The 13,923-nt window shown below is 42.2% G+C and overlaps 1 protein-coding gene across 1 annotated transcript; it reads right to left on the reverse strand.

Moving 5' to 3' along the window:
* Positions 1-5,605: 5,605 nt before the first annotated feature.
* Positions 5,606-8,694, reverse strand: LOC309862035 (protocadherin alpha-3-like; the record flags this gene model as incomplete). The annotated part of the gene is made up of 1 exon (XM_082725331.1): positions 5,606-8,694. Exon 1 carries the CDS (start codon positions 8,087-8,089, stop codon positions 5,606-5,608), a length of 2,484 nt encoding a protein of 827 aa, XP_082581457.1. The 5' UTR covers positions 8,090-8,694.
* Positions 8,695-13,923: the final 5,229 nt, after the last annotated feature.

Below are 13,923 nucleotides of genomic sequence, written 5' to 3' on the forward strand. Positions count from 1 at the left end.
CTCTCTTCAAAATCGATAGATCCCTTTACCATAATTTCTCCAGTAATTGGATCTATGCGAAACTTGGTTTCCACATTTGGTAAAATATCAGTTGAGAATGAATAAATAATGTCCGCATTCGAGCCTTCATCTAAATCTGAGGCGTTAAGTTTCATTACCGACGTTCCATTGGGAACATTTTCTGGTAATTTCACCGCATAGAGTGTTCTGTCGAAAGCTGGGGCGTTGTCATTTGCGTCCAGCACTTTGATGAGTAACTGAACGGAGCCGGTCAGCTCAGGTTTCCCGCCGTCAGTGGCTGTGAGAACTAAAAAAATCTCCGGAGCTGCTTCCCTGTCTAAAGATTTCCTTAACAGTAGCCCGAGACGTTTCACCCGCTCGTCATCTGACGGTTTTTCCAATGAGAAATACTCGTTGGGGCTCAGTGTGTAGGTCAGCATAGCGTTAGCCCGGATATCTGCATCGGATGCGCCCTCTAGTGGAACCCGAGAGTCAACAGGCCTGGATTCTGCCATAAATAGATTCTTTTGCGTTCCAGGGAACACAGGCGGGTTGTCATTAATATCCTTCACTTCCACCTCCACATGGAAAACCTGCAGCGGCCTGTCCACGATCACCTCCAGGTGGATGCTACACTCCAGACTCCGCCCGCACAGCTCCTCCCGATCGATCCGAGAATTCACAAACAAAATGCCATTCTGTAGATTTACCTCCAGAAGGTCCCCGTGGCCTTTGGACGCCACCCGGAACAGGCGTGGCACCAGCTCCGCCAGCTCCAGCCCCAAATCCTGGGCGATGCGGCCCACGAAGGTGCCGTGTTTGGCCTCCTCCAGGACTGAGTAGTGAACCTGGCCACTCCCTGCTTTCCAGGCTGCGAGGAACAGAAGAGAGAGCAGCAGACGTCGGGATTCCTGGCTGCTTCCCCAGGAAAACTCCATCTCCAGCCCGCAGTGCTTTGTTTTTATTAAGGGATCTTGTTTCAAAATCAAGACAAATCTAACTGTTCAGTCCAATACCGCTGTATCCTCCATTTCTCAGCATCTGGATGGTGGATACAGCTTCTTCTTAAGAGCAGAAGGGATTTTTTTCTTTCGCTGTCAGGTCGATTTTATGGTACAGAGCGACATCATGTGGCTCCAAACCGTAAGTAATGGATTCTGATACCGGTGTTTTTTGAGATTTTATTTATTTATTTGACAGAGAGAAACAGAGAGGGAATACAAGCAGAGGAAGGGGGAGAAAGAGAAGCAGGCTTCTTGCTGAGCAGGGAGACCGATGTGGGACTCGATCCTAAGACGCTGGGATCATGACCTGAGCCAAAGGCAGACGCTTAAGGACTGAGCCTTCTGGGCGCCCCTCACCCCTAGTCTTTTTCTTTCAGCCATTCCGCATACTTTAGAAACACATTTTATACTATTAAGCTCCATGGGTTGTACGTTTGATTGACTGTGATCCTTAGTTTCACCACAGGGGCAGCTTTTACTTCAGTGGAAATCCTTTTTTCTGCAAAGGTTTTAAGTATTTATAGAGACCTAGTTGTAGTTGACACACACTTTGTAAACATAGAATTGTTAAGTTTTGATTATGAAAATTCTTGACAGAGTTTGTGTGTTCCTGAGGATGCGGGAAAGTAGTTATTAATGATGACACAGTCTTCCTCTTTGGATTTCATATTGGTGGCATTGAAGACTTCAGCGAATCCTCTGATCTAGGTAACCTCCAATGCCAAGAATAAGTCATTGACAGAGAACTTTAAAAATGTTCAGAGATTTTAAAATGTACTTAAAGAGGAAGAAAAATCACCAGCATTTAACTGAACGTCATTAATTCATCTAAGGGCTGAAAGTTCAAGGAGCATTATAAAGGAAGTAGGATGTTGTGGTATATAATTGGTATGGGAAACTATTGCAAGTGATTTTATTAAAAAATACATTCACTTCCAAGCAAGATTGGGTATTCTCTTAGATTTATAAATTCTGTCTCTTAAATTTGTAAATCCTGTTCTCCAGTATCTAAGATGCATAAACTTCTGTGCTCATGTATTTTAGCCAAAGTGGATCATTTCCTGCTTCAAATATTATTTTTCACTTAAAAAACACTCATTTCATCCTCTAAGTACTATCCATCATTTCCAAATGCTTCACAAAGCAATTTCCCCTATTATATAACCATTTTTAAAATTTACTGACCTCTTCATAAAATGAAGACTTTCATGAATAACCCAATTAAGCAGATACTTTTACTTTCTTTTATATACTGTAGCATACAGATGGAATCATTTGGGTAATTTATTACATTAATATCTCTTTTGTAGGCATTTAGGTATGTGTGTCTAATGACATGGGTGTAATGTAAAAAATACAAAGGTCCAAATAACTGGAAACTTCTTTTATAAAATAAAAACTTTTATTTTTTATATAGACTTTATTTAACTTATAGAGAGAGAGGGAGTTCAGAAGCAGGGGGAAGGACAGAGGGAGAGGGAGAAGCATGCTTCCTACTGAGTAGGGAGCCCAACTCTGGTGCTCCATCCCAGGACCCTGAGATCATGACCTGAGCCAAAGGCAGAGACTTAACTCACTAAGCCACCCAGGTACCCCAAAATATGAACTTTTAAAGAGCATACTTGTGTCTTCTTAGTTTAAGAGCTCAGAATACAAACCTAGTATTTGCTGAATATTTACCTATAGAATGGTTTGGTTCTCTTCAATTGTCTAATAAAATGCATTAAATTAAGGTGGTCACAAAGCTGGTTAGGAAAATATTATGTCTCAGCAGCAACCACTATAATTTTCCAGAGATACAAAAACACTTTACTTGGACATTGCCCTAATTAAGATATATTTCAATTTCCATATCGAAAACCTGGACTTTAGCTTAGTTTTCATACTGGTTCTTGGTAGTCATAATCTTAGACACATCCTGAATTTTAATACTCAATGAAGAATTCTGAATCAGTAGAGCAGAATATATTTTCCTGACATAAGGAAACAACATAAATGGACATGATGGTAAATATTTTCAAACTCTCTTTGCCTCTTACATTCATTCATAAACTTCTTTCCCTCATGGTTGATTAGAACAAAAAGATCAATCTACTGGAAATAGCTTCATATTTCCACTTTACAAAGAGCCACACTCATACATATAAAAACATCTTTTCTGAATTAAAACATAAATCAGAGTAATTTCTCTGTTTGAGGACCCAAAATGTAGATTTGTAAAAAATGATCATAAATGTCAAACATACTGGAAGAAACCAAAAATGACTCCCTGTCCATTTACTTTCTTTTGAAAATAACTAAATGCATAGATGAGGAATGCAACAAAATATAAAGGATATTTATGTGAGAACTATTAGTACTCCTCTGGTGTAGCAGCAATTTATCTCTAAAGAGAAAAGCTCAAAAGTCTTTAAAGTATCTTATTAATAGAGAATCTTGGTAGACAAGAATTGGAAGAATAGAGCTCAATTTGAAGACTGAAGTTCCACATCCTGGGAGAGAAGAACTTTGGATGACCCTATTAATTTCAACAGGATGAAAACCAGGCCAAATGAAATAATATGTGAACTCAGGTGGGACAGGCTGTAGCTAATACTTGATGGACAGGGGTGAACAAAGAACAGTGACAGGAAATGAAATGAAAACAGGAAAAAAGAGAATCATCTCTCTCTTGTATATGTTAGCCTCACCCACAATGTCACTGAGTATTAACCAGATTTCAGCAAGGAAGCTTGTACAGGAGGTAGGAAGTTGTAGTTCAATTTATGTAAAATGTTCCATATAATTGTATACACTGGAATCCAATGGACTCTCAGAAGAAAGTTAATATTCTATTTTTATCTTTCATGATTGAGAAATAATCACTTGTTTTCTAGTCTCTTATATAGCTAAGATTCAGTTTCCAGTGGCAAGGAAACTTGAATGGAAGTCCATCTATTTGGAGAAATTATCAAATGCCAAATAGGGAAATGGCTACAAAATAATCTCATTTTGTTTTATTTGGTTCCAGTTATTTGGAGTTTTATGTAGTATATAACACACATTAATGGACAGGCTGGTATTCAGAGGAAAACACTCAGGAGTAATAACTTAACTTATTAGTTTTTGAATATTAGCATACTTAATATTGCTTGCAAAATAGGTTAATGATTAATAAGTTTGCTATAGAATAGTCTTTTTTAATATTTATTTTTTTATCTTAGAGAGAGAGCATAGGGTGGGGGCAGAGGCAGAGGGTGACACAGTCTTAAAAAGAATCCCCACTGGTGCAACTGGGAGGCTCAGTGGGTTAAGCCTCAGGGTCCTGTGATCAAGCCCCACCTTTGGCTCTCTGCTCAGCAGGGAGCCTGCTTCTCCCCCCCCCCCCCCCCCCCCGCCTCTCTGCCTACTTGTGATCTCTCTCTCTGTCAAATAAATAAATTAAAAATCTTTTTTAAAAAATAGACTCCCCACTGAGGGTGGAGCCCCAGGAGGGGCTAAGTCTCAGGACATTAAGACCAGGACCTGACCTGAAACCGAGTCAGATGCTTAACCGACTGTGATACCCTAATAGTTTCTAAATTAAATATAGAGTAGTATTCTCAACAGAAATCAATTCTTTTTTTTTTTTTAAAGATTTTATTTATTTATTTGACAGAAATCACAAGTAGACGGAGAGGCAGGCAGAGAGAGAGAGAGGGAAGCAGGCTCCCTGCTGAGCAGAGAGCCCGATGCGGGCCTCGATCCCAGGACCCTGAGATCATGACCTGAGCCGAAGGCAGCGGCCCAACCCACTGAGCCACCCAGGCGCCCCTGGAAATCAATTCTTAACAAAATTAATAACCTTTTGAAAAGAATATTTTGTAAATGATGATGTAGGGAAGAAAGTATAAAATTTCGCTTCCCACTGATTCTTTCAATGCTTACTAGTAAAAGTAGTGAGAACCTTAAGATGTACAAAGATATGATTCTAAAGCAATAAAATTATTTTTATGGAGTGTTGTGTATGTGGTTTTCTTTACCCAATTGGAAAACTAGCAACAACACAACGTATTACCAAATGTGAGCACAAGAACTAAAATGAATCATGTTCAAGTAGAAAGAAAGAACTAAGACTCCACATAAATGAGTGAGTAAAAAAGGCTTCAGGGAGACAACAAGCTTAATAAACTAATATTTGGAACTGAAGATGTAAAGAACAATCAGGAAGTGGTGAGATTTATGGTAAACTCATAAAATGAGCCAGTGACATTTGGACTAACACATGTAAGAAAGAATTCCAAATGAATTCCAAATGAAGCATTGAGCAAGGATTAGTACACCACAATTGGAGTCAAATATTCTAAACAGTACAATTCATCAAGGAAAATATATTTGGCTTCTATCCATTCATTATCAATAAAATAATCCCACTACTGCACCTACTAACAACAACCACTACTACTACAATGACAAAAACAAGTATGGTTCTCATTACTTAACTGCTGATTCAGTTCAAAAACATTAGTCAAAGGAAATTCAAACATTTTAACCACAAAATCCTTGAAAACCAATTACCAAAACATGTTTCAAAAAGAGTAAAAACATTGAGGAATAATAAACAAGGGCATTTTCAAAGGATTTTAAAAACTACTCACCTTAGCAGAAATATCACCGTCCACATTCAGCTGCTCTTCTCTATCCCCGCCAATGGGACCAGGTGGAAGGCTGGGACTGAAGGCCATGAGGTCGGTCTTGGGCGCGCCATCCCCAGAGCACACCCTCTGCCGCCTCTGCTGCGAGTACGACCAGCTCCCCACCGCGCTGGAGCACACGAGCGTGGGCTTCCCAGGCCCGCTCGCGCCCTCCCTGGGCGGAGCCGAGCACCGCAGCGCCGTGTACAGCAGCAGCGTGAGCACCAGCAGGCTGGACACCGCGCAGATGGCGACGATCAGGTACACGTTGACGTCCACCAGCGCCGTCTCGGCGCCAGCGGCGCCCGCCAACACCCGCGACGACACCTTTGGCGCCTGGCCGCTCTCCACCAGCGACAGCAGCACTGTGGCCGTGGCCGTCAGCGCCGGCTCGCCGTGGTCCTTGACCAGCACCAGCAGGCGCTGGCGCGGCGGGTCCGCCTCGTCCAGCGGGCGCGTCGTGCTGATCTCGCCCGTGTACAGCGCCACGCGGAACGGGCTGCGCGCGCCCCCCGCCGCCGGCTGCAGCTCGAACGACAGCCACGCGTTGTAGCCGGAATCCGCGTCCACCGCGCGCACCTTCGCCACCACGTGGCCCGCGCCCACCGACCGCGACACCAGCTCGCTCAGCGCGCCGCCCCCGCCGCCCGCGCCGGGCCGCGGCAGCAGCGCGGGCGCGTTGTCGTTCTCGTCCAGCACGAACACCTGCAGCGTCACGTTGCTGCCCAGCGGAGGCACGCCCGCGTCGCGCGCGCTCACTTGGAACTGCAGCAGCTCCAGCTCCTCGTGGTCCAGCGGCTGCAGCGCGTACACCTTGCCGCTCTCCGCGTGCACCGACACGTAGCTCGACAGCGCGCGCTCGCCCACGCGCCGCTCCACCAGCGAGTAGGACACCCGCGCGTTCTCCTGCGCGTCCGCGTCCCGCGCCGACACCGTGAAGATGTGGCAGCCGGGCGGGTTGTTCTCCTTCACGAACACCGTGTACTCGGGCTGCGCGAACGCCGGCGCGTTGTCGTTCACGTCCGCCACTTCCACGGACATGCTGGCCGTGGCGGAGAGCGAAGGCGATCCCCCGTCCCGTGCTGTTACCACCAGCTCATAGTTGGACACGCTCTCACGGTCCAAGGCGCTGTCCAGCACCAGCGAATAGTAGTTCTTGAAGGTGGACACCAGCTTGAAAGGAACATGGGGTGACAGGGTGCAGGTCAACTGCCCATTGGCACCAGAGTCGCGGTCAGACACACTTATTAAGGCAAGGACCGTGCCGAGGGGAGTATCTTCTAATACGGGTAATGACAGTGATTTGATAACCAACTCAGGTACATTATCATTGACGTCCAAAATTTCCACCAGAACCGTGCAGTGACCTGCCATTGGGGGATTTCCTTTATCTGTCGCGTCTACCTGGATTTCATATAACTTAGTTTCCTCGAAATCTATATTACCTTTTACACTGATGTATCCACTAACTGGGTCTAAGTGGAATTTTGAAAGAGTATCTGCTGACATGTCTGTATTGAAAGAATATACAATGTCCTTATTTACTCCTTCATCCAAATCAGAGGCGTTAACAATCACTGCTAGGGTACCGTTTGGTGCATTTTCGAATAAACTGACTTTGTAGACAGACCTCTCAAACTCTGGAGCGTTGTCATTTACATCTAGAATGGTGATCTTCACTTGAGTAGTGCCAGTGAGCTCTGGTTTCCCACCATCAACTGCCGTTATTAGTAAGTGATGTTCAGGAGTGTCCTCGCGATTTAAAACTTTTTTCAACACGAGTCCAAGGGATTTAATATTCGCATCATTTCTTTTAATATCCAAGGTAAAATAATCAGAGTTTAGACTGTAGGTCAACAGAGAATTGGCTCCAATATCTGCATCTGATGCGCCCTCTAGCGGAATTCGAGAACCAGGCAGCCGGGATTCGTAAATAAATAATTTTTTTACGGCCGTTGGAAAAACCGGCTGGTTGTCGTTAATGTCCTTCACTTCCACCTCCACATGGAAAACCTGCAGCGGCCTGTCCACGATCACCTCCAGGTGGATGCTACACTCCAGACTCCGCCCGCACAGCTCCTCCCGATCGATCCGAGAATTCACAAACAAAATGCCATTCTGTAGATTTACCTCCAGAAGGTCCCCGTGGCCTTTGGACGCCACCCGGAACAGGCGTGGCACCAGCTCCGCCAACTCCAGCCCCAAATCCTGGGCGATGCGGCCCACGAAGGTGCCGTGTTTGGCCTCCTCCAGGACTGAGTAATGAACCTGGCCGCTCCCAGTCTCCCAGATTGTAAGGAGCAGAAGCGAAAGCAGTAATTGCCGGGCTCCTGAACCACCTTCTCTCCATGAAAACACCGTTGCAAGCCTTTCCCAAATATTGCGTCGTTCTTGCCTCGATCCAAACTTCAGAAAAGAATTTGAGTTCCTCATTTTTTTTTTTTTTTAAATAACCTTACCATGCCCGTATTTCAGAGATGGTGAGGAAAAGCAGCACCAGAGAACACAACGCATGCGGCATTTCTTTTGTGGTGAAATACCTTGTGGTGGACAGCGACATCATGTGGCTAAATGGGTAAGTATTAAATAAATGTACTTAACCTTCTCCGTATACTTGTCTCATCTTTTCCAAAATTTCTACTTTAGTTGTAATTCTCTTCGAGCACTTGTCAAATTCTTTATATTTATAAAAATACATCCTTACAGCTTTCATACTAATTCATCACTTCCAAATATTCCAATCCATGACATAGTAAAATACAGTAGAATGATTAACATTATAACAGTAGTGAAATATTCCCCCATGTGACAAGCATGGTGTTCTAATGGGGTTATCCCATTAAATTCTTCTTTTTTTAAGTTTTTTTTTTTTGACAGTAAGAGAGATCACAAGTATGCAGAGAAGTAGGCAGAGAGAGGGGGAAGCAGGCTTCCGTCGAGCAGGGAGCCCAGTGTGGGGCTCGATCCCAGGACCCTGAGATCATGACCTGAGTCAAAGGCAGAGCCTCAACCCACTGAGCCACCCAGGCACCGCCCATTAAATTCCTTTTTAATTCCATTAAATTCTCACAACAACTCTCCAAGACAGGTATTGATACAATTACTTTTTACAAACAAGAAAGTGAAAACACATACCGGTAAGTAACTTAAAAATATTAACTAGTGATATTAGGGTGGGATCTCAATCTGATTCAAGACCCTAACTTTTACCACTTGGCCGAAAGTATACATTTTATGGAAAAATTAGGGCCACCTGGGTGATTCAGTTGGTTAAGCGTGTGCCTTTTGCACAGGTTGTGATTCCGGGTTAGGGTCGTAGGTTCCAGTCGCTGCTCAGCAGGGAGTCTGCTTCTCCCTCTGCCCCTCCCCCTGCTCATGCTCTGTCTCTTGCTTTCTCTCTCTCTCAAATAAATAAATAAAATCTTTTTTTTAAAGATTTTTATTTATTTATTTGATAGACAGAGATCACAAGTAGACAGAGAGGCAGGCAGAGAGAGAGGGGGAAGCAGGCTCCCTGCTGAGCAGAGAGCCCGATGTGGGGCTCGATCCCAGGACCCTGAGATCATGACCCGAGCTGAAGGCAGAGGCTTAAACCACTGAGCCACCCAGGCGCCCCTAAATAAAATCTTTAAAAAAAAAAAAAAGAATTCCTGGGGCGCCTGGGTGGCTCAGTGGTTTGGGCTGCTGCCTTCGGCTCGGGTCATGATCTCAGGGTCCTGGGATCCAGCCCCGCATCCGGCTCTCTGCTCCGCAGGAAGCCTGCTTCTCTCTCTCTCTCTCTCTCTCTGCCTGCCTCTCTGCCTACTTGTGATCTCTGTCTGTCAAATAAATAAATAAAATCTTAAAAAAAAAAAAAAGAATTCCTGAAAGATGATTTAAAAAATTCAGGCCTTTGATACTCGTGTCCACCAAAACATTAAGACACTGAAATTATGTGTATATAGGGATGCCTGGCTGGCTCAGTTGGTGTAGCATGTGACTCTTAATCTCAGGGTATGAGTTCAAGCCCTACATTGGGTGTGGATCATAACAACAACAAAATGTATGTGTATATACATATCCATATATACATAAATGTTCACTTCTACATTATTATGGCAATTATTAATTTACCAAATTTATTTACTTATTTATTATGGATAAAGGACTCTTGTATCCTTTATCAAGTGATTATACCCTTGCTGTCTGTCTTAAATGTTATTTTATAAGGATGCCAAAGGTTAATTTTTTACAGTGCAGTTCTTTTATAAATTTGGTTTACTATATGACAATACCGTGTGATTTAAATATTTGTTACATTCATGACACCAAGTCAGACTATATTTGTTTTTTAAATTTCCTCATCATTTATACATTTCAACTTATCTGCTTATCCTAAAATATTCACTGTATGAAATAATTATGTTTTTAATGATCTCCACTCCAGATGAATTTCTGGGTCCCAGTTTCTTAAAAAGTTGTCATTGGGAAGTATTGGTAACTTAACGGATCAGTAGAGAAAAATAACATTAGAACATAATTCACCATTCAATATCTGAAAGATGAGGCAATGTAATATTCTAAAGATCTCTGTGAATTCAGCAAGCAGCCTAAGTTTGCCGAATATTTGAAAGTTGACCAGAGAAAATTCATGGGCAGAAGTTGAACGTAGAGAGGTAAGAGGATATCCAAAGTTTTGCTTATAGTCAGAGCTTCTTGAAATAAAACCAAATATATGATTTAAATATTAGGAGATAAGTTTTCATACCAATTTTTTCCCCCATGCACTGAATGAAAGCATGCCGGGATTGCAACTTACTTGCATTTTATCATTCACATTTAGAATAGAATAAGTCATCAATTAGCATTTAAATGGATAAATGAGTATTTTTTTAAGATTTTATTTATTTATTTGACAGACAGAGATCACAAGCAGACAGAGAAGCAGGCAGAGAGAGAGGGGAGGAAGCAGGCTCCCTGCTGAGCAGAGAGCCCGATGAGAGGGATGCAGGGCTTGATCCCAGGACCCTGGGATCATGACCTGAGCCGAAGGCAGCGGCTTAACCCACTGAGCCACCCAGGCACCCTGATAAATGAGTATTTTAAACTTTCTCAAGTAACATAAGAGGTAAGTTACATTAATAATATTTGTTAATATCAAACATATAATTTCTAATTGATTCTATTGTACTAGTTCATGAAGAAGAACTAAGTAAACATTTAAGAATTATTTTGGAAAAGCATGAATCAAGGTAATAATTATAGAAACCTGTATGCCAGTTAGTGCCTTGTAGAATCTTGAAAAGTAATATCTAGTTTTAAAATGAGATACAGAATTAAAATTTTAAAACATCATGGACTCCATGGGACACCTGGGTGGCTCAGTCAGTTAAGTGTCTGCCTTTGGCTGAGGTTTTGATCCCAGATTCCTGGGATCAAGTCCCGCATCTGGCTCCTTGCTCGGCTGGGAGCCTGCTTCTCCCTCTGCCTGTTTCTCCCTCTGCTTGTGCTCTCTCTCTCTCTGATAAATAAATAAAATCTTTTAAAAAATAAAAATAAATTTAAAGACATCATGGACTCCATATTAATGGAATATCTCTGACAACTTCTTATAATATTATACATTTCATGACATTTGAGAGTACACTAATTGCAAAGTAGAATGACACAGGCAATTTATGATAGAGTAGACTCCATAATGATTATTAGGCAATGAAAGTAATACTAAAGGACACATGAGTTTAGAAGACTGAGTCACTATGTAGATAAAGTATCAGTGAATAAAATCTACTCTCACTTAGATATCTCCCTAGGTAACTTACTTTAAAAGTATAAATAAGGAATAAGAAACCAATAAGAATTTAAGTGACAGATTGTAACTCTTGGAGATCTGAGTATACTTGGATATAGTTCTAACAGCTTACCATTTACCTGTACTACAAACATAGAGACCAAACTTCTAGTAGTACAGAGTTCAGTGATCATTTATGTTTTCTGCATACAAGCTTCAAAGGTGGTGAGTAGCTATGACACTGTAGGTAGGATGACTCCTCCCAAGAAAGAGCTTCTTACTTATTTGCCCAAGTCACTTTTCCCCCTGTTTAGTCTCAGATAAACTTTTCTGATTCCCAGCCTCAGATAAACTTTTCTGATTCCCTAAACTTTGAGGCTTATTAACTGTTAGGAGCTAAGAAGTTTTCTGTAGAAATGGATTGTCCTTTAAAGAATTCCCCACCTAACTTATCAAATCCTTTAAAAGCAGATCTCAGATGAAAATGAATATATGGCCTATCTTTTGAATGGCTAAGGCCAGATCACTTAGTGGAAGTTATTTCTACAATTCAATTTCTACACTTCAATACCCACTCACATACATACAGGGAAAAAACAGCAAATAACTAAGAACAAAATAGAAGACAGTTTTAGACTATCATTTCACTGTCTAAGACATTTTCTTTTGAAGTTTCAAAATTCTTTTCCAAGTGTAACATTTACTTGTCAAGTTTACATTTTAATGACACAACACAGGAGTTTCCAATTAAAATGTAGTCTATCAATATCAGTCTTCACCTTTTGGGAAAACTCCAACTTCCTTAGTTATATGGATGCTGCCAGGAGAAAGTGAGTGATCTCACACTTGTGGAAAATGTTATCCCAGGCATAGAGTATGGTGCCAGAGGCAGGTAGTCATTCTCTACACAGTGGGAGGCCTGCATACATTAACCTAATGATACAGATACTGGGAAGGATGACTGAGCAACCCACTAGCATAACAACGAATACTCACCACTTTTGGGGGGGAAAAAAGTCCTACCACCTGGCCACGCCACAATGTAATTTTTTAAATGTTAAGATTTTTTTAATGTTAAAATATTTTAGTGTGCCTGGATGACTCTGTCTGTTGAATGTCCAACTCCTAATTTCAGCTCAAGTCATGATCTCAGGATTGTTAAGATCTAGCCCCTCACTGGGCTCTGCGCTGGGTATAGAGCCCTCTTAAGATTCTCTCTCTCTCTCTCTCTCTCTTTTGGGCACCTGGGTGGCTCAGCTGGTTAAGCAACTGCCTTAGGCTTGAGTCATGAACCTGGAGTTCCAGGATCAAGTCCCACATCAAGTCCCACATCAGGCTTCCTGCTTGGCAGGGAGTCTGTTTTTCCCTCTGACCTGTCCCTTCTCATGCTCTCGCTCTCATTCTCTCTATCTCAGACAAATAAATAAATAATCTTTTATTTTTTTTAAAGATTTTATTTATTTATTTATTTGACACAGAGAGAGAGATCACAAGTAGGCAGAGAGGCAGGCAGAGAGAGAGAGGGAAGCAGGCTCTCTGCTCAGGGGCTGCATCCCAGGACCCTGAGATCAGGACCTGAGCCAAGGCAGAGGCTTTAACCCACTGAGCCACCCAGGCGCCCCTAAATAATCTTTTTTTTAAAAGATTCTCCCTTTCTTTACCTCTGCCCCTCCCCACTCAGCTGCACATACTCTCTCTCTCTCTCTCTCTCAAAAAAAAAAAAAAATATATATATATATATATATGTAACAAAACTGAAAGAGAATTCTTTTCTTTTTTTCTAAAGATTTAATTTGTTTGTTTATTTATTTGAGAGAGAGAGAGTGCCTGCTGGGGGTGGGGTAGGAAGAGCAAAGCGAGAGGGTCAAGCAGATTTCTCACTGATTGCAGAACCCTTCACTGGGCTGGATCCCATTACCCCGAGATCATGACCTGAGCTGAAATTGAGTCAGGCACCCAACAGATAGAGCCACAGATCATAATTAACCCACTGAGGCACCCAGGTGCTCCAGAGAAGGTATTCTATTCTCAATGAACTCTCTATTGTGCCTTAAAACTCTATGGATTTTGCAAGTGTGAAATTTTTATCCCAAATAACAGGTTATTTTACTACTGAAAGACATATTTATTTTTTTTTAAAGATCTTATTTATTTATTTGACAGAGAGAAATCACAAGTAGATGGAGAGGCAGGCAGAGAGAGAGAGAGAGGGAAGCAGGCTCCCCGCTGAGCAGAGAGCCCGATGCGGGGCTCGATCCCAGGACCCTGAGATCATGACCTGAGCCGAAGGCAGCGGCTTAACCCACTGAGCCACCCAGGCGCCCCTGAAAGACATATTTATTATTAGCAGTTATTCCTAAGTGATGTCATGTATTCCAATGATCTATGATAGGTAATTTCAGAAGTCCTGGCATTAAAAGATCCATTCAAGCTGCTTTCAAAAGCAAAGAAAAGAAAACCTAACTTATTACCTGTTGCACAAACAGATAAAGACAAA

The sequence above is a fragment of the Mustela nivalis genome (assembly GCF_964662115.1).
Source record: "Mustela nivalis genome assembly, chromosome: 3".
NCBI lineage: Eukaryota > Metazoa > Chordata > Mammalia > Carnivora > Mustelidae > Mustela > Mustela nivalis.